Source organism: Fringilla coelebs (genome assembly GCF_963513975.1).
Source record: "Fringilla coelebs genome assembly, chromosome: 18".
NCBI lineage: Eukaryota > Metazoa > Chordata > Aves > Passeriformes > Fringillidae > Fringilla > Fringilla coelebs.
In genome coordinates this window covers 15354316-15381951 of record NC_140044.1, presented here as the reverse complement: position 1 = coordinate 15381951, position 27636 = coordinate 15354316, and the positions used below count along the sequence as shown (strand labels likewise).

General features: G+C 44.4%; 3 protein-coding genes across 4 annotated transcripts in view; 1 reads left to right on the top strand and 2 right to left on the bottom strand.

The window, feature by feature from the left end:
• Positions 1-4830: 4830 nt before the first annotated feature.
• NFS1 (NFS1 cysteine desulfurase) lies at positions 4831-19402 on the bottom strand. Its single transcript, XM_084218167.1, has 13 exons — positions 19230-19402; positions 19065-19132; positions 18207-18323; positions 16768-16851; positions 15972-16124; positions 14943-15036; positions 12227-12361; positions 10619-10776; positions 9111-9216; positions 8858-8939; positions 7463-7546; positions 7246-7335; positions 4831-6612 (listed from the first exon to the last, which is right to left on the bottom strand). The coding sequence occupies exons 1-13, from the start codon at positions 19378-19380 to the stop codon at positions 6549-6551; spliced, it is 1386 nt and encodes a 461-aa protein (XP_084074293.1). The 5' UTR covers positions 19381-19402; the 3' UTR covers positions 4831-6548.
• A 24-nt stretch (positions 19403-19426) lies between these two features.
• Positions 19427-22019, top strand: ROMO1 (reactive oxygen species modulator 1). Its single transcript, XM_084218166.1, has 3 exons — positions 19427-19483; positions 20061-20191; positions 21755-22019. Exons 2-3 carry the CDS (start codon positions 20061-20063, stop codon positions 21861-21863), a joined length of 240 nt encoding a protein of 79 aa, XP_084074292.1. The 5' UTR covers positions 19427-19483; the 3' UTR covers positions 21864-22019.
• A 1398-nt stretch (positions 22020-23417) lies between these two features.
• Positions 23418-27636, bottom strand: part of RBM39 (RNA binding motif protein 39) — a 31174-nt gene continuing 26955 nt past the window's right edge. For both annotated transcript variants that reach the window (XM_084217685.1, XM_084217686.1), the window contains exons 14-17: positions 27486-27561; positions 27233-27338; positions 24512-24590; positions 23418-24411 (exon numbers count right to left, since the gene is read on the bottom strand). In XM_084217685.1, the coding sequence (XP_084073811.1) occupies positions 24311-24411; positions 24512-24590; positions 27233-27338; positions 27486-27561 (362 nt within the window). In that variant the 3' untranslated portion in view covers positions 23418-24310. The remainder of the gene's footprint in view (positions 24412-24511; positions 24591-27232; positions 27339-27485; positions 27562-27636) is intronic.

Genomic DNA, 27636 nt, shown 5'->3' with positions numbered 1-27636 from the left:
CGGCGCCGCTGGGGGGCGGGGGCCGGGCGGCGCGGGGGACGGGCGGGCGGCGCGGGGAAGGCGGAGTCGCGCGCGGGCGGACGGCGCGTGCGCCGGACTGGGCGGGGCCGGGGCCCTGGGGCCGTGCCTGCGCTGCGCGTGCGGCGCCGCTGAGGCCTGTTGCTGAGGGAACGGCGAGTTCCGGGCGAGCGCTGAACTTCCAACGAAGAAAACAGCCCTGAGAGCGACTGTTTCTAACCTCTTGACGTACGACCAAGTTGCAGAATAAAAATGAAAGATTCCTGGGAGCGGATACCCCGTGCTGTGATTGATCAGTCAAGCCAGTCTCCTTGGCTTGACTGAATGCAACATTGATAACCAGGCAGAGAGCCCTGAACTCAGGGACCTTCGGACTCTTCTGGGTTCGTCACTGTGCTTCAAAGGACACAGGCACAGCAGCACCAGCCTTTTCCAATGGGAAAAAATCCCTGTTTAGTCCTCTGCAAGAAACGGATAAAAATAAATAATTGCTTCCCTTTGCAAATGCTCTTGCAGTGAATGTTGGGAGTTCAACAACTCAGTTAACTTTGCCCCTGGTTTCTCTTAAGGGGTGAAAACCAACAGATTGTCACTCCAACAGGTTGTGCTCTCCTGAGGCGGAGGGATCCAGCGTGGGGCTACTCAGCAGCACAATCATCCCCACTCGATTTGTTTTCCTGTATATCCTGTATATATGTATTTCCTGTATATCCCTTCTTTTTACTCCTAAATTCTACTTTACTATTCCCGTCCCCTCCCAAGCAACAGCCCACATGTGCTTATCTTCTCCCTATTAACCCCTGGTTTTCAGATTTTGTATTCTATTTCGTATTTATGATAATAGATGGCCTGAAAATAACAGTTCTGCCAAGCTAATATCTCCTTCTTGTCTAGGCAAGTGTAGGCAGTATCCAGTAATTCACCTTTCTATACCACTAGTGACAATAGATAGGGTTGGCTGTCAGCACGCACCCTGACACAGCCCAGAAAAGCAGGTGATTTAAGTCACCAGAGGCATCAACAGCCAGGCTTGCCAGCCTCCCTGGAGATCTGGTTGCCTAGGGCATGCAAGGGGTAGCAGGAGCATCTGCAGCTCAGGGCTTCACTCTGTGACACCATCGCACTTCCCAAGCTGCACCAGCCACCCCGCAGTGGGGAGACAGTGTAGAGTAACAAATGGACAGTGCTGGAATACCCCAGCTCAGAGGAAAAATAACACTTTTCAGCTTTTGTGCAATGGGATGAGTCACCACATTACTTTGTGTTGTTTAAAAGAAGTATGGTGAAGATACTTGTGAGGTTTACTGTGTGGACCATTAGGAGCATGCCAAGGGACCAAGAGTACCAAAGACAAGTCAGCAGCATGATGCAGATAGTTACCAACAGCAGGAGGAAAGTATCTGTGGAAAGCAAAGTATTGATAGACAGAAGGTTAAAGGACAAGGGATCATGTAACCATGTCCAGTGTTTTCCCTGTAAAATGCACGTGGGGAAAGGCAGAGCAAAAAAAGCATTAGAAAAGAACAGCATTTTCCTTCATTAGACACTAGGAAACCACTGGGAGCACACTAATTTATGTCTCCTTTACCTAAATCAAAACTGAAGAAAGGTGTTAGGTATGCAACCAGGGGAAGAAAATTTATGCAAGACATTTTCAAGTAAAGCTTGAGGAAACCAGCATCCACTGTGTCAATTGCACATATGGAATAAATATATTTTCCTCCTTGCAATATTAGTTTTGCTGAAACATTAGTCTGGAAGTATTACCCCAAATCCAAGGTTCTTTGCTTCTCTAGACCCTAAAGGTACCATTCCATAAATACAGCCTCTAAACCTATTCCCTCATCTATGGTTTGGATGAATGAACTCAATTTGCTAAATGATTCATACTACTTTGTGTTTTCCTTTCCAATAACTACATGTTAACCACAAATCTTGTTTCCAAATAATTTAGAAAACTGTTCAAGAGAAAGGATTCTCACAGAGTCTCCCAGAGACACTCTCTTCATTCCTCATCTCAATCTCTACTTAAAACCTGTCAGATATGATCGGGCTTAATGATCCTGTGTAGGTACTCTTAGAATCAAACACTTTGTTGGTTTTACTGTGCCTACTCAGCACAAGCCTACTCTGATTGTTCATTAGTATGAGCTTTACTTCTTATAAGAGCATCTTGTACCTGACATTTTTATGACTGATTTGGATCAGCTGTCAGAGGGATCATTTCTCCCAGCCACACACATAGTCAATTTTAAAAACTGACGTTTTCTTCCTTCCAGGACCTTATTCACCAGCCTGAAATTTCATCAAAGCTGTCAATAGCAGAGGTCTCAGGCCAGTTTTTTGGCACTCAGCACTGGGAAACTGTACCATTTCAAAGCACAGATCTTACATGTTAGCAGATAGAATTTGACTGGAAACAGTTGACCCATGACTGATGTCACAGCAGAGAGAAAATTGCCAGTCAGTCAGTCAGGTATAGCTCCCCAAGGCTTTCATATTTCCCCTTTTAAAAATGGGGGATATTTTCCAGTCAGTGAAAACTTCACCAGACTGCCACAACTTCTTAAATTGATGAAGTTTAGTCACTTCCTCTGTCAGTTCCATACAGGCCTCCTGGCGTTGCTGCCTGACTTTGTTGGGATGCATTGCTGCTGAGTTCAAAGAGCAGATCCTTTAACATCAACCAGTTTGATGTAGGACACCGGGTTATAACTGTTAAAGTTGTTAAGGCTCATGCTCACGAGAAGGCCCTGCGGGAAAGGCCCGGCTGTGGCTGGAGGGCCGCAAATCGGCTAAGAGGTGAGAGGCCATTATCAGCTGAGTGCCAGCTGGGAGTGAGCTTCTGATTGGCTGGAGGAAGCACGGCCAGTGCATGAGCAGGAAGCTGATTGGATGACAGGACCGGCAGACAGCGGCAGTGCAGCCGAGCCAGCCAATGGGTGGCCTCTCTCTGTTAGCTTTCCTTAGGCCTCTGTGGTTTCAGTTATGTCAGGTGGAGATTGAAGGTATAAAAAAGCTGCGATTTCTGTAATAAAGGGATCTCCTTCGGATGCATAAGGGGCTCTATGTCGCTTTGTTTCCCATTGCTACAGCTTTCTTGGGCTCCTCTTCCCTCTAAAGCATTATCCCATAGGACTCTATCAAGCAGATCCATGTGAGTCCAAAGTCTACTCTCCTGAAGTTGAGTGCAGTGGGCTTGCTTCTCACCCTTGTCATTGCCCCAGGGATCTCAATATCCACCATTTCATGGCCAGTGCAGCCCAGGCTACCCTTGAGCTTCACATCCCCCACTGGCCTGTCCTTGTTGGCGAGAATATGGTGGCATAGCACCTCTCCTCATTGTCTCTTCTACCACTTGGAGAAATAAGTTGACATCAGTGTATTCCATAAACCTCCTGGATTGCCTGTGCCCTGCCGGGCTCTCCCCCTAGCAGATATCAGGGTGGTTGAATTCCCCCATGAAAACTGGGGCTTGTAAATATGAGGCCATTCCTGTTTGTATGTGATGACCCTCAGTGACTCATCTTCCTGCTCAAGTGGCCTGCAGCAGACCCCCTCTGTGAGGTCACCTGTCCCTGCCCTTCATTTAATCCTGCCTCCTAAACTCTCTGTCAGTTCCTCATTCATCCCCAGGTGGAGCTCCATGCACTTCTGCTGGTCATTGGCATAAAGAGCAACAATGCTTCTCTTCTCCCTGGATGTATCCGTCCATTCCAATCCTCCAGTCACAAGAGTCATCCCAACACATCCCCTTGTTGCTAATAACATCACAACCCTGCAGGCACATGAATGGTTCTAACTGAAATGGTTCTCACTTCAGATACCTTTTTTTTTTTTTCACTGTGTGAAGGGCAGAGCCTTGAGGAGTAGGGGGATTGGCCCAGGATCCATCCTTTGGGGATTTTCCTGACTGCAGAAAATGGGAGAGTTCCCAGCTCCAAGAGGCCTCAGCACAGGGAGGTCACTGCAACTCAGGAGAGCCCAAGGGTCTCACTCAGGGCCATTGTTTACAGGGCCACAAGAGATGGGCTTTAGTCACAACAGTGTTTCATCCTGGCCTCACTTCAGGTCAGAAACTTTCTTTGAAAGTGGGAGAATAAACAACAAGAATATTATGCCATTAAAAAAAAAAAAAAACCAACCAAAAAACCCCAAGAGCTCATTATAAAGGACCAGTTCTTGAAGCAGTTTTTCTGATAAGATCTGAACACCCACAAGGGCTGTTCAAGGCCAAGGCCTAGTGAGCATTTTTCAGATCATGGTGCAGCCTTTGGCGGGGGGGTTGGGGAAGATGCACCACTATTTATTGACATCCAACTGGTAAGAGTGGGATAGACTGAAGTTCCCATTCCCCAAAGGCTTTAACTGTATTCAGTGAGGTACAGTTAGATGTTCATCCTTGGCATTACTTCTTTCTGTCATGGGGGAAGTATCTTCACTATACATTTTTCCTCATCTTGTCCCATAAACATTTCAAATAAGCATTTGTTACTAGTACGAATGAGTTTCCCTAACCTTCACATGTAGAATTTTTTTTTTAATCTTATCAAATAAGAGGTGGTCAGAATCTTCAAGATTTGAGGCTCCCTTTTGTCAAAATAACCACAATTAAGAGTTTAAAAAAAATTAGCTTAGAACAGAGTTTGAGAAGAATGACTCTTCAAAAGTCAAATGTCGACTTGATGATGGCAAACTTCTTACAATGCTCACAGAGAAGTCTACCCTTTTCTGTTGCCTAATGAAACCTGCAATACAGCACCTTACTGACTGTCCTGCATGGTTCACCCAAAAAGGTGGATGCAAAAAGACTGACAGTAGCCAAGTTTAATTCTTATCTGTAATTTTTTATCACTCTCAAAACACAAAGAACAATTCATAAACATGTATTTCTAAAACATGCTAGGAAAGCATGTTATCACATGCTTAATCCAGAAAATTTGTATGGCCTAAGGATGAAAAAGAGTACATACAACACCGCTAAAACGTATTTATGCATATGGTATTTTAAAAAATATTGTGATGAAATATAAGGTGCCAGCACTACAATATTAAAACTGCTAAAGCTTGTCATTCAAATAGAACAACCAAGAATTAGCTTTGCATTACAAACAATTAAATCTGTCCTTAGTTACGAAAATGCACAAATGCACAAGCTTCTGTAACACAATCCATCTTGTGAGATTCAGCTTCAGGTTTTACACAACACAGTTGATCCTCGAGATAGATTCCATCCCAAACTGAAGATGAACATATTGTCTATGGGGTATACCAAATTCAGAGCTCACACAGCGTCCATCAATCAACACAACTAATTTGAGAGCTCTTTGTTTATGCAGTGAAAAAAAGGCACTTTGCCATACAGGGTTGGGTTTCTTACTGGAAAGATCACCAAAGCGAAGAAAGGAGAAACACTCACACAAATTAATCTCATCAAACCCTTTTTAACAGATACTTCCCTCAGGCATGTGCAAGGACTGGATGCCCATGTGAATCTCTAGTCAGACAGTACAGTCTATGAGACAAAGAAAACTCCAGTGCCAGGTGTTCTTATTTTTCTGATCTCCAGTCAAAATATACTGGCTGAGCTGGGCAGACTCCTTGCAGAAACCAAGGGCTCATAGGCAAACCAAGTAACAGCAAAGGTGTCACGACAAGGGGAGGAAAAAAAAACCACAAAACCCCAGACTGCCTTAAGACATTGCACTGTATCTGTTCTCCCCACCACCTCTACCACTCGTGCTCCCACCAAACTGGTGCTGCCACCAAAGCTGACATATTCTGCCTATCCCCTCCTCCAGTCATTCAAGTTTTCTATGCTCACTGAGAAAAAATTGCATGGAAAAAACCCAATGGAGGGGACAGCAAAGTGCATCATGATTGTATCATAAACTCTGGAACACAGAAGAATCTTTTGAATTAATGCATACACACAGAAAAAAAACAAGGAAAATAAGCCAAAAATACTCAATTTCAGAAAATAATTGGTCTTAACGACACATAAAACTTATCTGTGAAGGCACATAGCCACAATGAGGCATCGCTTTCCTCTAGAAATCCAAGTGTCCTCCTATCTGTGAATTTCTTGCAGTACAAGGCATTTGAGAGGCAAAACCCAGCTGATGTTGCATGAGACCCACGCCAAACAGAACAAATTTGCAACAGGTCTGTGGTGCAAACACAACAGTGACTTGGGACGAATTACACCACGAAGCAACCTCTTGCCAGAATTCACTGGCCTAGGAGTAACATGCTGATTTAATTTTCTCATTAGAAAATACATCTCTGAAAAAATTACGTTTTAGCATAAATTCTGTGTGTCAGTAGGAAACACAGGGGTGTTGGATCAGCCTGCCTTTCTCCACAATAAAAACTAGTTTTATTTTGGCTTCTTAGATTTTGTGGTCTGAAAGGGTAGTTCTCTGGTCAAACTGCAAGTGTCAGAAAACAGTAGTGCTGCATATTTTGCTCAAGACTGTACAGAAAAATGCATTTTAATCCATATCTTGTCCATGGATAGCAATGTTTTCTCAGTGCTGAGTCCATTTAATGCTTTTGAGGTCAATTCCATCCTGCACCATTTCCCAGAGAGGGCTGTAAAGAAAAGGAGAAAACTGAGGGGTAGCTAAAATGCACAGGACATCATCAACAATAATGAAACAAATTTTAGCAATGACACAAGGAATTAGGAGATATCTATCTGCCTGTCTTGCCCTCTGGAGATCAGTGAGCTTCAGGTGATCAGCCCTCAACTGTGTTCTCAACCAAAAATACAAGAGATGGAAGAGGGCAGATGCTCCACCTCATTTCCTGCTCCTACTTTCAAACACTGGTGTCTCTGAGACTGAACCCAAGCATTTTCACTGTCCAGATTAGTCACCGGTCTTTCAGTTTCATCAGAATAAAACAACTTATCAATACATTAACTCAGTAACACCATCTCTGGCTTAAAATCTACTAGGTACTGCCCTATGTGCCTGCCCTACTCATATTCTTTCTCTGATAGAGGCAGGATCTGGGAAAAGGTTTGGTGTCAGGTTTGTTCCCTTAGAAATTTGTGACTAATGTTAAAATCAGGCTCCTGCCCACCTGGGGGACACTGCTGCTGATATAGAGAAACACCAGCAGATTCTTGAAGCAAACAATTACTTTCAACTAAATAAATCCAATTCTTCCCATGATTATCACACCTAAGAAGTCTTTGTGTTCAACGAGACAATATCTCACCTCATTTCCCTCAGCCTCTTCACGTGCTGTATGCACTTCTGCACTGTATAATCCACTTCTTCTTCTGTAGTGAAACGACCGATGCCAAACCTAAACCAAAAGAAAATCATTAAGGAACTGAACAACAAGCACATGAAGAGGGTGGAACAAATCTACCATTTATTTTTATCAGGAAAGACAAATATTTGGAAGCATAAGGGCAGACCCTACCACACACCTTATAGATGAGTGAGCCAAGTCTTCATCTGTTCCGATTGCCCGCAAAACATAGGAAGGCTCCAGAGAAGCTGATGTGCAAGCACTGAGAAAGGGTAGGCAGGGAAATGTCAGACTTTTGCTTAATCTCCTCCCACAAAGAACAGGTCACTTACCTCTTTACAACACCATCTATCAACTTCCCCAGCCTCCTAGAAACCACAAGTGAATACAAGCAGGTAAACTGATATTTCTGCTACTGAAGAAAAAAGAACACAAGAAGCAGGCATTGTTGAGAAATGAGAGTAACAAATTAGGAGTATAAGGAAAGGAGAGAGAATACAGGTAATACACAAGAATAAGCACAATTCCACACAGAGGCAGCAGGAATGCAGATTAAGAGGTAGCTGAAGTAGGGGCTGTGAAAAAAAAGACAGAAACTATCCAGAGAAGGTAACACACCAGGAACATAAAAGGAAAAAGAAAAAGACTTCACAAACTGCTGTTTGGCAGCAGAACAAATAAATGAAAAACAGTGCACAGAGGGATCCAGAGCAAGATGACTGCAGTTGTCAATAGAGTGAGCTTCCACTTTGCAGCAGTATACAGAACTGGTTACATGCCGTGACTCAGTTTTTACAGGTAGCAACATGCAGTGCCAATTGGAGAGCTGTAAACAGCTCCCCAGTGAACAAAGTAGAGACTCAAAAGAGATCTTCACATTACAGAAGCGTTTAGCTTCAGGGACAGTCATGTGGAGACTTGCTCTTCCTGCTCCTAGTGCCAACTAGTTTCTAATTAGGATATGCTGACTGCTTTGTTCTCAAAGGTGAGAGGAGGAGAGGAGGGGCATCTTTACACTCCATTCATTTCATCCTGAACATCAGGTTTGTCTTGGTAACTGAAATATTACTCGTCACTCCTGTAGTCAGGAGAGCTCCATAAAAGCACATGCAATTTTCTTTCTCATTTTTGCATTTAACACAGGAACTATGGACTGATTTAATTCAGATATGTTCCCAGCTTCACTAATTGCAGTAAAAATCTGCTCTTCAAATTTTGCTGGCCTTTAGAATAAATGTGTCACCAGTAGAACTTAAGGCTACTCAAATAACCAGTTTGCAAGGCTAGTAGGTAGGACTTTCTGGGTTAGATTTTGTGGTTTTGTGGGGGTCTTTTTGTTAGGATATTTTTTTGTTTGGTTTTTGTTTAGTTTTGTTTGTTGTTTTTCTCTTCCAGGATAAATAAATTTGACCTTCACTTAAACACCACTGTAGAATGTAATCAATGCCAGGCTGGCTCATTGAATATGCAAATATGGGGCACAGAGGAAACTACTACTTAGCTTTTACCTTCATTAGCAGATGCTATTTTCTCTCAAAAATACACTGTTATCTTTCCCATACATTTCACATACCTTCCTGAAGACAGAGCCACATCTTTCAGAGCCATTAGAAGACTCTCTCCTTCCACATATGCAAAAGATAAATTGATGCATCCTACATACAAATAAATGAAATAGAAAAAAGAATACATCAACTGAAATCTCAGGCAAATTGTCCCCTGCAAGGCAGAATTTGCATCATGTCCTCAAGTGCATTATTCAGCCATGGCCATTAATACCAAGGAGCCAGACAGTACTATCAGGCTCAGAATTTTGCTTGAGTTACCTGGATAGCGATGCTCTTGATCTCCATTCATCACCACATCAGGAACTTCACTCATTATTTTTGTAATCAGTCGTTCTGCCAGTTGTGAAATTCGCTTATGGTCATACTAACAGAGAAACCAGAAAAGGCACAAATAATAAACAGTGTACAGTCAGACCTCACTCAAACTGCTTGATGTCACCAGCTGCAAGCAGAATTAAGTAACTGGGTTTGGCCAGACAAGGGAATGAACACAGCTGAAACTTAAAACTGTCAAACTTTGCCTGCTCTAGACACTGTTTTAAAAGAGAATAACCACTTGGCTCATAGCTAGCTCAGTCTTCACAAATGTTTCAAACCATTCAGAAAGATCTACCTACACAAGCTGCCAAACTGACTTTCATAACAGCACTGAGTTCTTTCTTTGGGTTTAAAGACAAGTTAGGCAGTGCAGAAGATGGTGCATTTTGCACACAAGAAAGGGCTCCTATTATGACAAGTGCCTCTTATTTCCTAGGAGCTCTCTAACGGTACCACAGAAAGACATGGACTTGCAAATGACTATGAACTCAGCTTTTACAATAAGTAACCTGCATGGTGAGAACTGCCCATGTACAGTGTCTTGTTCTAGACTGAAAAATGAGGTCACTAAGAAAGCAGTAAGGTGTAGGATCAGCTCTGGCACACAGGACCCACATGCACATATGCAATTCATGCTTGTTTACACTTGAAAAAGTTAAAAGGAAACCAGGCTAGCTCCAACACCAGTTAGTTTTAAAATGCCGTAACTCTGCCAGGCAAGGAGGAGAATCCAGATCAGAGGTTTGTGCAGAATTCAGACTCTGCAGGCTCCCTAGCCTCAAGTTCCACAACACACAGCTCAGATGGTGGAATTCAGCCTATCTCCTGGAAAGAAGCCTGATCCTTGGGTGCAGATATCTGGCCTATGCATCCCATTGTCACTGTAAGTATTTTTACATTCCAGTTGTAAGGAAGGCATTGGTGCCCACAAACCAATGTAGCAGCATACAGAGGCTTAGACACCAGACCTAGCAAGTAAACTTTACTGTCCAAGCTAGGAAAAAAAGAAAATAAATTCTTAGTTGCAAAGCTGCAGTAGACTTGAAATTATAGTTCATAGGTACAATACATATAATAACAGACTGGGAAGTCTTATTTTTTCAATATACATTACATAAACATGACAGTAATTTCAAAGATGCTGCTAATACTCATGTGCATAATGGAGAAGTAAATAAAAGCACATAAAAGCCATATTTCACTAAAACTGCCAATTGTAGCCTTGTTGTAGAAAGCTATGACTCTTCAAGAAAAAAGAAACTTCAGAAAGAACTTGCAATCACCCAAAAACATCCCTTAAATTCTCAAAACATTCACTTAATGCTAAAACATGAGAATCAAATTTAATGCAGTTACACGGATACAAAAAGACCTAAGGAATCCAAGACTTTAAATGGTGCTTTTACACTATTTTCTGGAACCCAGGACAAGTATCTTGCTGCACATACCTCCATCTCTTGCTGTGCCACTTCACATGCTGCCCCCAGCCCCACTGCGAGAGGTGTGGGCACAGTCCCAGACCGCAGTCCTCTCTCCTGGCCTCCCCCACTCTGCAGGGGTTCTAGCCTGACGCGTGGTCGACGGCGAACGTAGAGAGCACCAACCCCTTGGAAGCAAGGAAAGCTGTTTTACCATATGCCCTGAGTTCTGAAATTATGAACAGGGACTCCAAGCTTTGGTAACATTCCTTATTTCCACAGCAAACACACGTGTGGACACTTAACTGGAGAAAAATAAAGTGAACAAGTTCAGTATTATTTTCATAGGAAATGATGTTTGTCCCCAGTAACCATGTTGAGGCTTGCAGAGCCTCAGCCATGGGAGGTCAGCTTCTTCTACTCTGCTTCAGGCACCCAAGGACTCAGCACTTCTCCTCCTTCCCACAATTGCTGTACACAGCTGAAGTTCAGCCCCTTGCACTGAAGTTTTTATGGGCATTCACCAGTGTTCTCTTATTGACTTCCAAATTCTTTCCCTCGATTACTAGACCAGCACCAGTCCCAGGAGTCTTCTCCCTTTCTTCTCATTAGGAAGACTCATCAGTGGCAACACTTTTCAGCGAGTGGATTAGATAAGCCAGTTTTGCTAGTCAGTCACTTTAGTGCTCTACTCTCCTCACCTTGAAGCCAAATTTTCATGTCTTTGAGTGCCCTGGTACACTTAATAAGTGACTGTCACCACAGGAAGGACAGTTGCAACTTCCAGGCATAACAGATGGTGAAAATTTATGTCTGTCATCTGTCCAAAATTACTAGTTGAAAACTTAGTCCATGTCCAGAGATAATGTTGTCAGCTTTCAGCAGACAACGCATAGAGAAAAAAAAACCTTGTTGAAAAATAAGAATTTTGTCTTTTGTTTCTGAATAGGATAACAACATTATAATGTTATATATATATATATATATATATATATATAATATTATAAGTTAAAATGCTGTATATATAGCACACAGCAAACCTGATTTCTGGCTCTCTAACACCCACTGTCACAAGCCAAATGGACCTTGACAATAATAATAGCTGGATTTTTAGTATTTGTCAGTCAACCAGAAAATGCATAGCTGGATATTAAACCCCATTCTGCAAAGAAAATGCACAAATGGAGTTGGGGGAATGGAGCCATTGGAAGTAGAAAACAATCAAAAATCACCAATCAGTTACCTTTTGGTCTTCTTTTTTCAAATCACACTCTGGTCTAAACTTTGCCCTATAACCAAGTGATTTCATTTCAATAATTTCAGCATTAGTTCTGCTTCACAACAAGCAGATGACTCCTGAAAAACCCACTGCTGCAATGCTGCCACCATCATACAACACTGTTTCTTCCTTCAGTGAAGCCACCTCAACCCATCTAGCATTGAAAATCCACTTACCACAGCTCTACGCAGGCAGCAGTGCCTGAGCTACTCTGAAGTCTGTCCAACACCATTCAGAACAGTTTTCTACAGCTTAAGTAACTGATACTATGACAAATGGGTTTGACTTTACACATTGTGTAGTTACCTTAAGGTAGGTATGGAAACAACAATTCCCTATAAAGCACTTCAAGTGAGTACCTTTGGGCCCATAAATTTTATGGCCGCTGATGCTCATTAGGTCAATTTTCATGTTGTTGACATCCATAGGAATTTTACCAATTGCTTGTGCAGCATCCGTGTGGAAGAAAACCTTGCGTGCACGGCAGATCTCACCTGTAATAAAAACACCAAACCAAAACCAGATTACCTTAACTAATTGCTATGAGCCCAAAGATTCCAGCAATGGATGCAAAGCATGACTGAACTAAACCAACAGCAAGTTATTGAGTTATCTGAGGTGACAAAGGCAGAAATAGGGATGGTGATGTTTCTTTTACACTGAAGTAGTGACTAAAGCTGTGCAAGAGCTACTGTAGCTTGATGCCTCAGCACAGGTTTAGGCAGGTAAGACTATAGTGAATTTCTCCAGTTGAGAAGTTAAAAAGTCTTCGACTGTTAAGAGATGCGATTATTTCCAAACCCACAGCTAACAAGTTTAGGAACAAATGGTTGCATGAAATATCAGTCTCCACACAGAAATTACTCCACAGTTGGAAAACACTGTTTTGTCTTGGTTCTTTTTCTTTTCAACATCTAGTACAAGCCAGCCTTCCTTTCAAGTTTCTATATTTGACATGTATTTTTATGTCATTTCCTCTATTTTCCAAGTTTTCCAACACTCAGCTTCAAAACCATTCTCAGAACTGTCACACGCACTTATTACTACCACATGAAGTCAGATGAGCCTGTCACCAGGCTAAAATATATGAAGAAATAGTGTATTGTTCATGCACAGTAAACATAACTATTATTTATTTGTGTAATCAAGAAAATCACAACACATCTTCCACGGGATCTGCACAGCTGCATCCAAGACCTCTCCTCTGCGCAAGAGGTTCAACATGGTACTTCACAGGATAAGTAACGCCCCCTGTGGCCCAGCGAGGTCAGGCCACAGGCAATACCAGGCCACAGGCCACACAGTAACGGGGCCTCAGGCTCCCTCCGCAAGGCCTCAGGCCTGGCCTGTTGGACGTGTACAAGGTGTTAGGAGAACATGCCGGGGGGAACTACAGCTGGCACCAGCTGTCTCTGGCATTTAAACATGGGACCATAGGAAGGACCTTGACAATATAAACACAGGAGGAAAAAAAGAATCCTTGGGGCTATAAGCAACTCACTGCTGGTCAAATGTTTGTCAACAAAGAAACAGAACCAAACTTGAAAAACCTTGGCAAAAATGCTGCTTTGAGCTTAATGAAGAAAGAAATAAATGCAGCAGCTAAGCAAGAAAACCTGGTGCACAAGATACCTGCCACAGCCTAAGAAAACAATACCCTGTGGAGTATGTACTCCAGAGAAGAGCCAAAGCCAAACTATTGTCCAAAAACTCAAACATCTTATGAAAGGATATCTTGAATATGAAGGGTGCTGGTTTTGGCTGGGGTAGAGCTAACTTTTTCCACAGTGGCCGGTATAGGTCTGTGTTTTGGATTTGTGCTGAACCCAGGGGTAATAATAGATGTTTCTGATATTGCTGACAAGGGCTTGCACAGAGCCAAGGCCTCTTCTGCCCCTCATATGGCCATGCTGGCAGGGGGACTGCGGGTACATGAGAGGCTGGGAGGAGACACACCTAGGACAGGTGACCCAAACTTACCAAAGGGATATTGCAGACCATATGACATATGCCATACACTTTAAGTATAGAAAACAGGGAGGAAGAAGGTAGAAGGGGGAGACATTTGGAGCGATGGTGTTTGTCTTCCCAAATCACCACTGCATGGGATGGGGCCCTGCTGTCCTGGAGGTGGATGAACACCTGCCTGCCAATGGGAAGCAGTATGGAATTCTTTGTTTTTCTTCACTTGTGTGCATAGTTTTTGCTTTCCATATTAAACTGTCTTTATCTCAACCCATGAGTTTTCTAGCTTTTACCATTCCAACTGTCTCCCTGATCCTGCTCGTGGGGGAGCGAGTGAGCAGCTGCAAGGTGCTTGGTTGCCAGCTGGGGTGAAACCAGGTCAGAAAGGGCAAGTGTATATGTTTTTCTACTGTCAAGGAAACTATCAACAAATCATCTGGGATCCAGGGACCTGGAGGATCACCAGGGAGGCACCTGCTCACTCTGCTTGCTCCAACAACCGTGGTTCTCCAGGGTCTCCTTTCATCTGCTCTGAGGTCCCTGTCACTCCACCTGCCGGCTCAGAGCCTGGCTCACCCTCTTCCTGCCTCCTGTTCCAGAATCATAGCTTTTCAGTGGGCTTCTGGCCCACAAAGCAATTGTTCCTGACTATATATGACAATAGTGGGGGAAGGATTGTCCAAGTGTGGTGCTCACCATACTCTCCCACTCCAAATCCTGCACATTTCTCCTCTTAAACACTACAAGTGCTCAATAAATCATTATAGTATATAAGGTCAATTTTGGCCAGTTATTATTTTGTACAATTTTTTAAATCCGTCATACAATCCAATGAACTGCAGCTGATCCATCCAGAGCAGTGATTGCTGCAATGCTCACCATAAAGGTACTGAATTTCTTTCTCATTTCCCTTTGGAAATCAGTTTTTATTTGGATAGCAGTATTATTTATTCATATTACATTTTTTATTTTAAAATATTTATGTTATTATTTTTTCCTTAGCTACATTACACCTAATCTTTTGCATCAGTACCATTTGGGGATGAAAACGTTATCTAAAATGAAGCAGAAGCAACGTTAGCTGACATCTAGAAGCCACAGTGTACTTACCAATGTCATGAATTGGCTGCTTTACTCCTATTTCATTATTTACAGTCATTACAGAAACCAAACTTGTATCAGGCTGGAATGCAGCCTCCAGCTCCTGGTGAAAGATTCAGAAGGATGAAAGTTGTGACTAACAGAGAAGCAGGAGTCCTGTGCACATCTTCAATTTACCAGCAACTCAATCACCAGTCCCTCATTTGCAACATACACCTGGGGTTCTGACAAACAGCCCTGGGGAGAACACTAACCCATGTGAACATTAAATGCCTGCAGGAAGAGGAGCGAATCAATTGTGTTTCTGCACGTCCTAACCCTTCAATACACCCAGCACCCCACTTGATTAAATCAAATCTCAACAGGCTTTGCTATATCCCGTAAATGTCTCTGAACTATTTTCTTTAGGGAATTAACCACCCACAGTGCAGCTTAAGCCTCTTCTAGCCAAGGTGAGGCTGGCTGTAAAGGAACTGCTCTTTATACAAAAGTCACATCACACCTGCAGCAATGGGCTCAGAAAACACCACTCATTACTGTGCCCACAGGATGACGATCCCTCGGTCCTATCACACACCACCGCTTTCCATGGCAGGTGACGGACTGGGAATAAAATTGTTGCTGCCCTGTGCTACAGGACGTCAACGATGAACTAAAAACATACAACTTCTAAATTTTAGGGCTGCAGCCAGTCCATACAGAAGGGCTGACTCATGGACAGCCATAGGAAGTACTGTAATCACTGAAACAGTGCCTCAAGTATTGGGCTCCTTATAGGGTACTCAACAGTTCCACCTGTACAGCAGCAGCTGAATGGTGGGACAGGAGGTGGATATTCTGGTTGAGAAAAAGGGTAGGATGTTAGACAGAACAGAAAATCCTTCTCCAGATCTGACAGATTTGACTATGAGTCTCATTCTACTTTGTGATATTTATTACCCTTTCCTCTTTTTCATCTAGAGGACACAAGGTTTTGAGCATCAATTTGAAGCAAAAACCTCTTATTTTTTTAGTTTCTTTCTGTCAATAACAACTTACCTTCAGATCTATGAGCCCATTTTTTTTAACAGGTAGATATGTGATGTGAAAACCTTCTGTTTCCAGGGAACGACAAGAATCCAACACACACTTGTGCTCTGTTTGCGTAGTAATTATATGCTTTTTTCTGGATTTATAGAACCTTGCAACACCCTGTCAGACACAGTCCATGAAAAATAAATTGGCCACTGAAGAAAGCAGGCATTAGACAGTAAGATTGGAAATAAGAAATTACTACTTAGATATAGTTCATTTGGATCTTTCCTGTTTGACCCAAGTCGTGAATCTAAAAGGTACTGACACATAATCCACACTAATATCTCCATCAGCACCTGCTTTTCAAAGCATCTTACTTCTCAAAAACTCGCTGAAAATGTTTATTGCTGTTAAGCTGTAGAAGACATTAACCAAAGCATTTTTTTGAAAACTTTTGCAATGGAGTCATAAACACTGAGAAGTCTGAACAACCACATACTACATACACAACCTAGTCTTCATCAGAAAAGGGTTCTAATCTGCACGTCCACTATATTTCACAATGAAGATTTTAATAATATAAGCAGAAGGAATGTATTTAGTGCATGCGAGAAAAACTGCCCTCAAAATCATGTCTTGAGCATCAAATCATTCATCCATATATTTCCTCCACATATGTAACAGATATCACAAAAAGTAAATCCAGAAATGCAAATATTTTACACTACAACATATTAAAATTTAAATTGTTGAGAGATGCATACAGTTTATAAATACAGAATTTTAACATAGTAAATAAGAATCTGCATAAACTTTTTACCTTAATTGCCATATTATTGGATTCTGTTGCACCACTGGTAAATATAATTTCCCGTGAATCAGCTCCTATTAAATCTGCAACTTGCTGTTTAAAAAGAAATACAAATTTGACTTGTTAAGAAAACATACAATAAATTCTTTACAGAAAAATACATGTGAACTGTTTTCAGGAATATTCCCTTGAGCTTCAAAGGATTACAGCTGACACCTAACAAAGTTATGCTAAAAATAGTCTAAATATCTGAATTATAAAATATACAAGGAATCCACAGTCATTAGAAGTGGTTTTAAGCATTCACCTGTTATAATACAGATAAAAGCTGAAGTAGATAAAAACCCATTACATATTAGTTCAAAAAAAAAAAATCCTTCCCTAAGATTAGAAGAATGATAAGATATGGAGTTGGTCCAATGACTGCAGCAATGTACTTGTGACTCCAGGAAACCAATAATACTGCAGCACTTTTACTTAAAGTATTGGTTTCTGCCATTTCAGTTGCTCTAATCTCACTGTTGGAGCAAGTGCCAGCTTCTGCACCTGGGACTGGAGAACCCCGGGAGTCCACACAGACTGGGAACAAGAGGCTGAAGAGCAGCAGCACAGACATCTGAGACCTGGCACTTTGGGCTGAGGGCAAGTGGGACAGGAGCCAGCAGTGCCCTGGCAGCCCCAAGGGCCAGCCTGTCCTGGGGGGCATCAGGCCCAGCACTGCCAACCGAGCAAGGGGGAGACTGTCCTGCTCCGTTCTGCACTGGGGAGGCCTCACCTCGAGCCCTGGGGGCAGTTTGGGGCAAATCTATATAAGGATATGAAGTTATTAGAGAACATCCAGAGGAGGACCATGAAATGGTTAAGGGCCTAGAGGAAAGTCTGTAAAACAAACAGCTGAGGTCACTTAGTTCTTTCAGTCTGAAGAAGAGGAAACTGAAGTCAGACCTCACTGGGGGCTGCAGCTTCCTCATGAGGGGCATCAGAGAGGCAGCTCTCTGCTCTCGGTGAGCAATGACGGGGCTTGAGGAAACAGAGAGAGCTGTGTTGAGGAAGGGTAGGCTGAATAGTAGGAAAAAAAAAGTTTTTTACCCAGAGAGTGGTCAGGCACTGGAACAGGCTCCCCAAGGTAGTGGTTACAGCCTTAAGCCTGCCTTAGTTCAAGGAGTGTTTGGAGAATGCTCTCAGGTACACGGTGGGATTGTTGGGGTATCCTGTGCAGGGCCAGGGTTGGACTTCATGATCCTTGTGTGTCGCTTCCAACTTGAACTATTCTACGAGTCTATCTTTTCCTGCAATAAATCTACTAAAGTACAGCTGAACAAAGAGGAAGCTGCTAAATCCAGCCCACAGAGAACAGGGGTTTTTTTCTTCCTTTTTTTGTTAGGTTCTTTTGACCCTAATTTTCCTCAGCAGCAGAGAAGCCAACACAACAACAACCAAAGACTCACCCGCCTTGCTTTCTCCATGGCAGCCTCACTCTCCCAGCCATAGGCGTGGGTCCTGGAGTGGGGGTTGCCATAGTAGGCTGTCAGGTATGGGAGCATGCTGTCCAGGACTCTGGGATCCTGTGGAACACAAACCATCCAGCCTTAGAAAAGGAGAAGGGAAACCATATCTGTTCTCTCTGGACATACCTCCTTGCCACAGTATCAGCAGCACTTCTGTGGCAGTGTCTTGCTTTAGCTTAGGTCTGACTTTGAAAACTTGAAGCTGTTACCCGTTACGTGTAACACGTGTATTTGGCATTTATGTTCTGTGCAAGTAACCCTGATCTGCACCGAAGGTCAAAGAAGAACAACATCATTTGAGAAAACAGAATTACAGACCAGTTTGGGCTGGAAAAGACTTTAAAGCTTATCGTGTTCCACGCCCCTGCCACGGACAGGGACACACCTTCCACTAGGTCCGGTTGCTCCAAACCCCCTCCAACCTGGCCTTTCTTCTGAGCGGAAAAAAACCCAAATCCTTAAAACGTTAAGAAAAATGTCAGATCAGTATTTTGGCTGAATTCACTTCCTGCTTCTCTGAACTGTCTCCACTCCCGCAGGGGTCGGTGTGATCCCCTTCGCGGCTCCGCCACGCTCCGGCCCTGCGGCACTGAGGCTGTCCATGCAGGGGGCTGCCCCGGCGTAGCTACAGCCCTTCCGGGGGATGCCCGGACTGCCCTGTGGTGACAGGACAGCCTGTGTCGCCCCAGTCGCCGCCTCTGTCCCCCACGGCAGCTCGAGACACACGCGACCGCTCAGGCAAGAGAACCGGGAGTGTGGAGACGCCGCTCCGCTTCCCGTGCTCGGTACGGCCCTTACCAGCGGGGTAGTGGCCTGGACATCCATGTAAAGCGGCCGAGGAGCACTGCCGCCATCGCTGGTTCGCCCTGAAGGGAGAAGAGGGGGAAAGCTGCTGTCAGGGGCCGGCAGGAGCGGGGCAGCTGTCCCTTCCCGGACAGGGGCTCTGCCCGACCGCGGCCTTACCCCGTCCCGATGCCGATGCCGATGCCGGTCCCGATGCCGATGCCGGTGCCGATGCCGGTGCCGGTCCCGATGCCGGTGCCGGTCCCCCCGCTCGGAGCCGCCGAGGGGCTCGTTCGCCCCTCAGGGCCGCCAAGCGCCGCCACAGCAGCATAGCGCGCGACGGCCAGAGCGGGGCGTGCCCACCTTTTCCTGTACGTCACGGCGCGCGCCGGAAGCGAGGCCCAGACGGCGGAGGCACGGTGCGGCCTAGCGAGGTACGGGCGGGGCGGGGACCCGGGAAGGAGAACGGGGGAGAGCCGGGGCGCTAGTGAGGTGAAGCGTGCGCTGAGGACCCCGGTTCGCCTCCGAGGGCTCTTGCGCCTCGCAACGGCGATGGCCGCCGTTCTCGGGGAGTCCACGGCCTCCACGGCCTGAGTCTCTGCACTAAGTCCTCGGCATGGCCTTGGTCTCCGTAAGGGTGGGTTCACTGCCCGCTCCTCTGCCTCCGAGACCAGCGGCAGCCGGGAAGGTCGGGCCAGCGGCGGAGGCTCGGTCAGGTGCCGCGTGTGCTGCTCACTAGGGACTGAGAGCACACAGGCTGAGGCCCCGAAACAGCCTCGGCAGCCACAGCGGAGCCCGCAGGAGCTTGTTGATGGGAAACGAGGCCGTCATTCCCTCCTTGTCCTTCCTACCTAACAGACAAGGAGACAAGCCTGGGAGCCAGCACAACTTCCAGCGCTGCATGCGCGGGAAGCTGTGAGCTGCACAGCCTGGCCTGCCAGCCCAGTTTGGTTATAGAAGTCTGTTAGATAGAGCAGTAAATCGATGTGGGTATTGTCCTTTCTTTTTTAGATGCCTGTGACCGTGGGTCCGTATGGGCAGTCGCAGCCCAGCTGTTTTGACAGAATAAAGATGGGTTTCATGATGGGCTTTGCAGTGGGCATGGCTGCAGGAGCGCTCTTCGGCACATTTTCCTGCCTCAGGTATGCCAAGGAAATGGCTTCCACAGACAGGTGCTGAGAGGGAGAGAGTCAGAGAGAAATGGTCATGCTGTGGGGTTGGGAAGGGATTGGGTCTGGTCCTGTACCAGTCCCATGAGTGGAACTTTGTCTGTGACTCCCAGCTATTGCAGTAAGTCCCTGGCCTACAACATGAGTCTGGGTGCCCTGTATGCCAGAAGGTCACAGTTTCACAGACCTTTTCTTGCCTCTTGTAAGGGAGGTTCATTGGGAAGCTGAGGCTGTGGAGGATCACCTCCTGGAGGAGCCAGATGAATTGTCTATGCAGTTACATGTGCAGCCTTCTCCTGGCCCTAGAACTTCCTGAGGTGCTCTGTAAGCTCTCAGTGTCTGCATCGTGGTCTCTTTGTGTGTCCCATGCCCTGCACAGAGGCAGTTACCAAACTGACCCTGAGACTGAATGGCAGGAGTGTGGGTAGACCCATGGCTGGCACTGGCACAGTCCCACTGTGCAGTGGAGAGTGACAATATTTCACCTTCCCCTAGGACTCAACATGCTGACATGAAAACAAGCTGTGTTTGTTGCTTTGTGTTTGCTGTGGTACTGTTGACTGACTTTGCACATCATCTGTGACAAAGAATCACCATCACCGAAGTCAGCTCTTTCACACTTTGCAGAATTCTTTCTGTTTGATGGTTTTTACCTGTGATTAAACATGGGAGATGATTTGGTAGTGAGGTGAAGGAGGAAAAGGCACAAATCTTAATCCAATGGGAGTTTGAAGTTTTCTAATCTCTCTCAGTTCCCAGAGGGTAAGCAGCATGATGCTGGCAGAAGATACATATTAAGAGCATTTAGAAGAATTAGTGAGAGTGATTCTGTTTTATTTGAATGACACAGCTACAGCACTTCTGCTGTTCCATTTTTGAGAGAAAATCTCATGTTTTAAGAGCAAAGTGCATGAAATTCCTTAGACCCTTAAGTCACTGCAGTGTTTAAAAGCCAAATATTACAAGAGCTTCTTAAGACAGAACCATTCTTTTTTTTTAGTCTGACCTCAGGTAAGTGAAAAATGGAGGACAGAAACACCTTTTGAAGTTTCTAGGCCTTTCAGGTGTCCCATATTAAAAACACAGAGTCAGTAGTAAATAGAAAGTTAATTTTAAATTGGTGGTGATATTAAAAAGACTGCCACTGCAGCTAAAGAGGATGACAGTACAACAGCTCAGACAACTCTTTTTGTACTCTGGAAAGTGAAATACTTGGCCAGCATTTTTTTCCCCATATTAAGGGTATTTGGGAGACCACAATGCAAAGCTGTTCCTGCTAAGGGTGTGGCAGGAAGATTCCACTGCAGCAAAAATACACATGGGCCATGTGAGGTGAGGGCCACCCAAGAGCCCCTGCAGTAGCACAGGGTACTGCAGCCAGTCTCTGGGGAGGCAACTGTACCATTGCACAGATTTAAACTGAAGAAGTGTTCAATTTGCAACCATGAGCTGATTGTGTCAGATGTTTTCTGCTGCACGTCTGTCATCTGTCAGGTTTCAGCTTTTATATAATCCCTGTGATTTTCTTTATCTCAGGATTGGCATGAGAGGACGAGAGCTGATGGGTGGAGTTGGCAAAACGATGATGCAAAGCGGTGGGACGTTTGGGACATTCATGGCCATTGGTATGGGAATACGCTGCTAATCTGGAGCTTGGGATTTATCCCAGAGTGCCCCCACCCAGCCATTCCTCTGCTGTACAATAATAAAATCTTTAGATACGTGGAAGTGAGAGCTCTTGATGAAACAGCACAGTCCTACCCTCTGTGCTCTGCTGACTGTAAGCACACGTTTTATAAAATTTCTGCTTTCTTCCCATCTCTTTCTTCCAAAACAATGAGAATTAATAATCATTTATACTACATTGGAAGTTCCTGTTTTACAGATAGAAGTACACCACACAAGTTTCTCCCTTTGGCATTTGGGCAGCTCACACTGTCGATGTGGATGTGGAGCTGCTTTGTTCCTTCATTTGTTCCTCAGTCTAGGAAAGTTAGATGGTGGATACTTCAGATTAATTATCAAATTTCTGTCCTCTTGCAAAAATAGGTGGGTTGAAGCTGGTCCCATTTCTGAATTCTAAGTGTCATGGGGCAGATGCCCGCAACAGTGTAAGGGACCCCAGGATTCAGGCAGCTCCCATAAGAGTGTGCTCCCAGAAACAAAGCCTTTTCTTTCATTCTGGTCTAGCAGGCCTACAAGGTGGTCAGAACTTTCTAGGAGAGCAGGGGAATCCCTCCTACTCCTCCCCAGCCCCAGAAGCACTGCCTACAGCTGACCTAGGAAAGGTATTGGGTGTTGTAGTCTCCATTAATTGCCTTTTGGCCTCTTTCTGCTCATTTAGTTCTGTGTAAGGAAGACATGTGAGCAACAGCACTACCTCAACAGGCACCTGTACAGCCTGGACCTGGTACAAGTACCTTTTCCCCAGTTTTTAAGGTAGAAACACAAATTCACGACTCAATGCCTGTTCTCAGATAAAGCACACTTAGAGAGCCAGCTCTACTTCTTTAGCTCTGTTACTATTCCCAGGATCCTGCTGTATTCCCAGCCCCTCTACACACCTTTGCCTTTGCTTGCTCCAAGTTCTTTGATTAGGGACAGGCACTTGTCACGCTGCAGCTCAAGGCCAGCTACAGCCCCCGAGGCTGCAGAGCAGATCCTCTCCCCACAATGCTACAGAACACCAGCAGCACTGCTGCCTGCCCCACCTTCACCCACTGCCAAGGAATGTTCTGTTCTCCAGAATGTTCTGTTCTCCACCTTGGTCTTAGTGGTTAAAAAGGCCAGGGAGATGGGACAGGGGTAGAAAGAGCAAAGCACAGGGGCAGGTTCCCTCTAGAAACCAGACTGGAAGCAAACATAACTAACTCCTGCAGCCCCAGGACTCTCAACCACTTATGAAGGATGGGAGTGGAGGTGGGCAGGAGGGGTTTGTCTCTGGACTGAACTTTAAGCATGCCTGAGGAGGATAAGAGTTGTGCCCAGATCCTCAGCAACCATGGCACACTGCACAGAGGACTAGGAACAGCTTCTGCACGTCCTCTCTGAGCACATGACATCCCATGGCATACCTGCCGTACTGTGTAGTCGCATCCTGCGCACTGGGCACTGCACAGCCTCTATCACTCACCTCCAGGCCTAAGCACACACTGCCCAAAGTCACACTGGGGGAGCAGAGAAATAAAACTTCATGAAGGCCTTTTTAAGAGAATTTTATTCGAGTGGTTCTTACAAAGATTGTTGCAATATGAAAGTCTTTGATAGAAATATCAAGCTGTCTTGTCAAACACACTGAAGTAACCCAAAAATATATTTCAGAGCTCACAGAGCTTAAAAAGAGCAAAGATTATATGCAACCAGAACAAAACACTTTTCTGTATTTCCTACCCATTTTCAGACTTGGCTGAAATCCTCCAGCTCTGCCCCACTGCATGTGTGGAAACTCATCTGGAAATGCAGAGATGTTTTGTTTGGAAACTTAGACACACCTCACAGTATTTACAAAGAAACTTTTACAGATACAATAATCAAAAGTTACCATCAAGAAATAAAACCCTTCAATCCTCCTATTCTTACCAATTATTCAGCACAAAGCAAGCTGAGTAGCTGTCTGCAGTCAGCATTCAGTAGCTTTTTGGATTTTCCATTTATACAAAAACACTAAATATGTCCCTTCATCCAGTCTCTCTGATACTACCCTTGAGCAGATCACCCACATTTAGTGAAATGTAAAATGTCTTTGCTGCATTAAAAGAAAGGCTCATGAAACATTAAAAGTGTCATTATGTCCCATCTGCCTTTTACAGAGTACTTGTTATCTATGAGCTACTTCTCAGTTCCTACGGATCACCTTTGTCAATGTACAAGAATTACAAGGCAGAACAAGAAGTCAACAGCTTTGTATACAGTGGAAATGCTAGTTAGGGAGAATGAACACACTGCATTTCTGCTTACTTCATTTTATTTTTAAAGATAGCAGGAAGTGTACACAAAATGACATTAAATCCTTTCCTTTAGTTTTATCTAAATAAAAGATAACTCAATCTTCCTCCAAAAAATACCTATGTACAAAACTGACTAAATTAATCTTCATCGTCGAACAGGAACCAGTAGTTGGGTTGCAGTCATAGAGTCTGGGAAAAGGCTGTGGTATGTTGGAAGAGGTACATATGCTGCTGTAATCATTTTACCTAATCACAAGAGGAAAAAAGTAAACATCAGTCATTTGACATGACATTGGTCATTTCTGTAATGGATGACTAAATGTAGGCATGCACATGGAACACTCACCTGCAAACCACCTCCCATGCAAAGCATTGACAGCCGCGATGGCAGCAGCGATGGAGGGACATTTCACATACACATTGCCCTGCAAGAGAGAATAGTGCAGCCTGTGAGGAGTCAGACACACCTCCCCAATGCTGTTCCTCAGCCACCCATGACATTAATCCATGACACAGAATGTACACAAGAGAAGGGGGCGGTGGTACTGGAAGGCACTCCTCCACTGTGGCAGTTACCACAGCCTTCACTTTTCCAAACAGGATTTTGCAAGATAGCCCAACGTGCATTTGACCAGCAATCACTGAGCCATGGATCTGCTCCTGAGAGCCTTTTAGAGAAAGGATCTAAAGGCTCCTAATCATTAACACCATGTGAAAGAGAACAGCACAAGGGGTCTGGTTGCCCCCAAGGCAGCCCAGCTACCGAGGTCTATAAGCCACTAACCTCAACCACATATGCTTCACTCAACATGCAAGCTCACAGCCTGTATTCCACAAGAACCAAGCACTCCCCCATTCCCCCAGATGGGAAGCAACACTTCAAGGGAGACAGACACCATAAAAATTCTCCTCTATAAACATCAGCATATCTGTCTTTACTTGAACAAGAACTGAGGCAAAGGGAAAATCCCATCCCTGCAGGGCAGGAAGAGCCTGAGATGGTTCCCAAATGGCATGACAGACTGATCTTTGAACTTCACTAGACACACCTGGAGTTTGCCATCTGCAGATCAAGCACTGTGCCTCCCTAATCCAGAGAACCTCAACAGTCACATCCAACAACTCCAAGACACAGAGATGCCCACAGTAATGTGTGGCATTTTTCTGGCTGCCTGCTTAAAAACAGACCATCAGTAATACCCCCAAGAAGATCAATTCTAGCTGAAACAGATTTTTCAGGAAAACAGTACATTAAAAAATAAACTCCAGCCTTTCCTTGGCAGCTTTAGTCAGCCGGTATTAACTCTTCCCACTGCAATTTAACACATTCCTCTCTCATGGGGCAAACCTGAGTTTAGTGCCTTAAACACCAGCCCCTAAGGAATCAATTAGCATACAGAGCTCTGCTCTCAGCCTCCCCCTGGAAAGGTACCTAAACTGCTTTAATGCCCAAATGAGGTGCAGGAACACAAAGCTGTGGTTTTCCTTAACATCCAGTAGAACACACAGATGTGGTACATGAGCCACGCACTCAGCTGGGACTGCAACTGTTTAATCCACAACAAATCACACCCTCATAAGCCAAGCCCTGAAAGCCCTCAGCACAGAGCCCTGAAGGTGCCCAGAATCTAAGCCTGGAAAACAGAACGGTACAATGGAAACTCTGTAAGTGGAAATTTTGTATTTGGGAAACTCTATCAGTGGATATTTCATATCTGTGTCACTGCTGTGCTTCTATGCCAAAACAGATTTCATTTTTTATGAAACATAACTCAGTATGGTACAGTTTCTTCTTTTAAATCCACCTGCTGATGTGAAACAGAATTTTGCAACTCCATGGGCTTAGAACCTATGTAAAGTACCTTGAGGGCTGGTGTAGTTTTGGGGGGTGGTGGTTTTTTGGGGGGGTTGTGCAGTGATTTTTTTGTGTTTAGTTGTTGGGAGGGTTTTTTGGAGGTGGGAAGTGTTATGGGTTGTTGGCTATTGTGGATTTTTTTCTGTCAAAGAACACTTCGTTTTCTCTAAAAACAAACACATTATCGGGAAGGTTTCTGCCTCTCATCAGTCCAATGGTCCAAGACCACAGGTGTGATCTTGAAGATTACAAGATGCTAGCTAGGTAAGGCAGCACATTTCTTTTATGTGTTAGACTGCAGCTCTTATCTAACCTCTCTGTAACCCACAAGAAAGGGTTTTAGGTGATATTAGGCCAACTGCACAAGACAGCAATGGCTGAGTGGATCACCAAGGCAGAACAATCACACCTAAGCACACCAACAGGAACATGGGTTTCAGCCTTATACCTTTGCAGGGAACACAAGATTACACTTTTAGGGTCTGATAGATAGAAATTACCCCAACTGTGAAACCATCTGAAAATTGAACTTTTGTTTGTGCTGTGAATTCTTTAAAAAAAGGGTTTAAGAGAGTTAATCTATTTACAGACCTTCCAGAGTTTATACAGTCTAAGAGCTGAAATACAGAGAAGAGGCAACCAGTCTGGGGTTTACGTGAACAAGGTGAAGACAGAAGAAAAATATATTCACCAGTTTAAGATGCAGGCAATCATCTGGAATTCAGTCAGCAGCAGCAGTCTTTCTCTTCCCTGTTCTAACTCCAGCCCCTCAGACTGCCCATTGCAAGGCTTTAATGTCACAAGCGACCACAACTGTTTCTAAGCATGGGATGAGGCACACACATTTACCTCATGCTGTAATTCTGTTGGAGGAAGGGCCCTTTTCTACTGAAGCCTGTGCTCTAGAAAGAGGAAACAAGTCCCTGACTTGGGGGAAAGGCACAGCTTAAGGGAAATGCCAAATGCCTGAACTGGTCACTGTTCTTCTACAGCAACTTCAGCTGGGTAAACCTGCAAGAGCAGCACCAGAAAGCTGCTCATCCAAGTTACACACAATGATTCACAATAGGAGGGAACCACCTACATTCTGCACAAAGGTATTTAGCTACAGTTTAGGAAAAGCCCCATATTTGTAATGCTCCCCCCTAGACAAAAGAGAGCAACAGAGCTCCTAACATCTACTCAGTGTGTCCCCCCTGGAAGTAGGCATACCTGAGCTGAGTTTTTGTCAACATAGATGTGGATAACTCCTCCATGTTTGTTACATTCCTCAATCACATCATCTTTAATTTCCGTGTCCCAGCCAGCTTCTTCTTCACTGTACAGGGGAAGGAAAAACAGGACAGAGATATCAATCACACAAAATCCACCCCCAAAACCCATTAAACACACTCCTGCAACATTCTGATTTCTTTCTCACATGTTAAAGTCATTGAAAAATGCCAGACAACAAAAAATCACTTACGTTTGAGGATTAAACATGTTGGAAAGCTGGAAGCACTGTGTTGCAAGTGGTTGTACAGAAGCAGCTGCAGCCAGAACTGTTGTAATGGGAAAAAAAAATCTATTAGCATATCTAAGAACCTGCTACGCATGGGTCTAATTTATTCAGCACA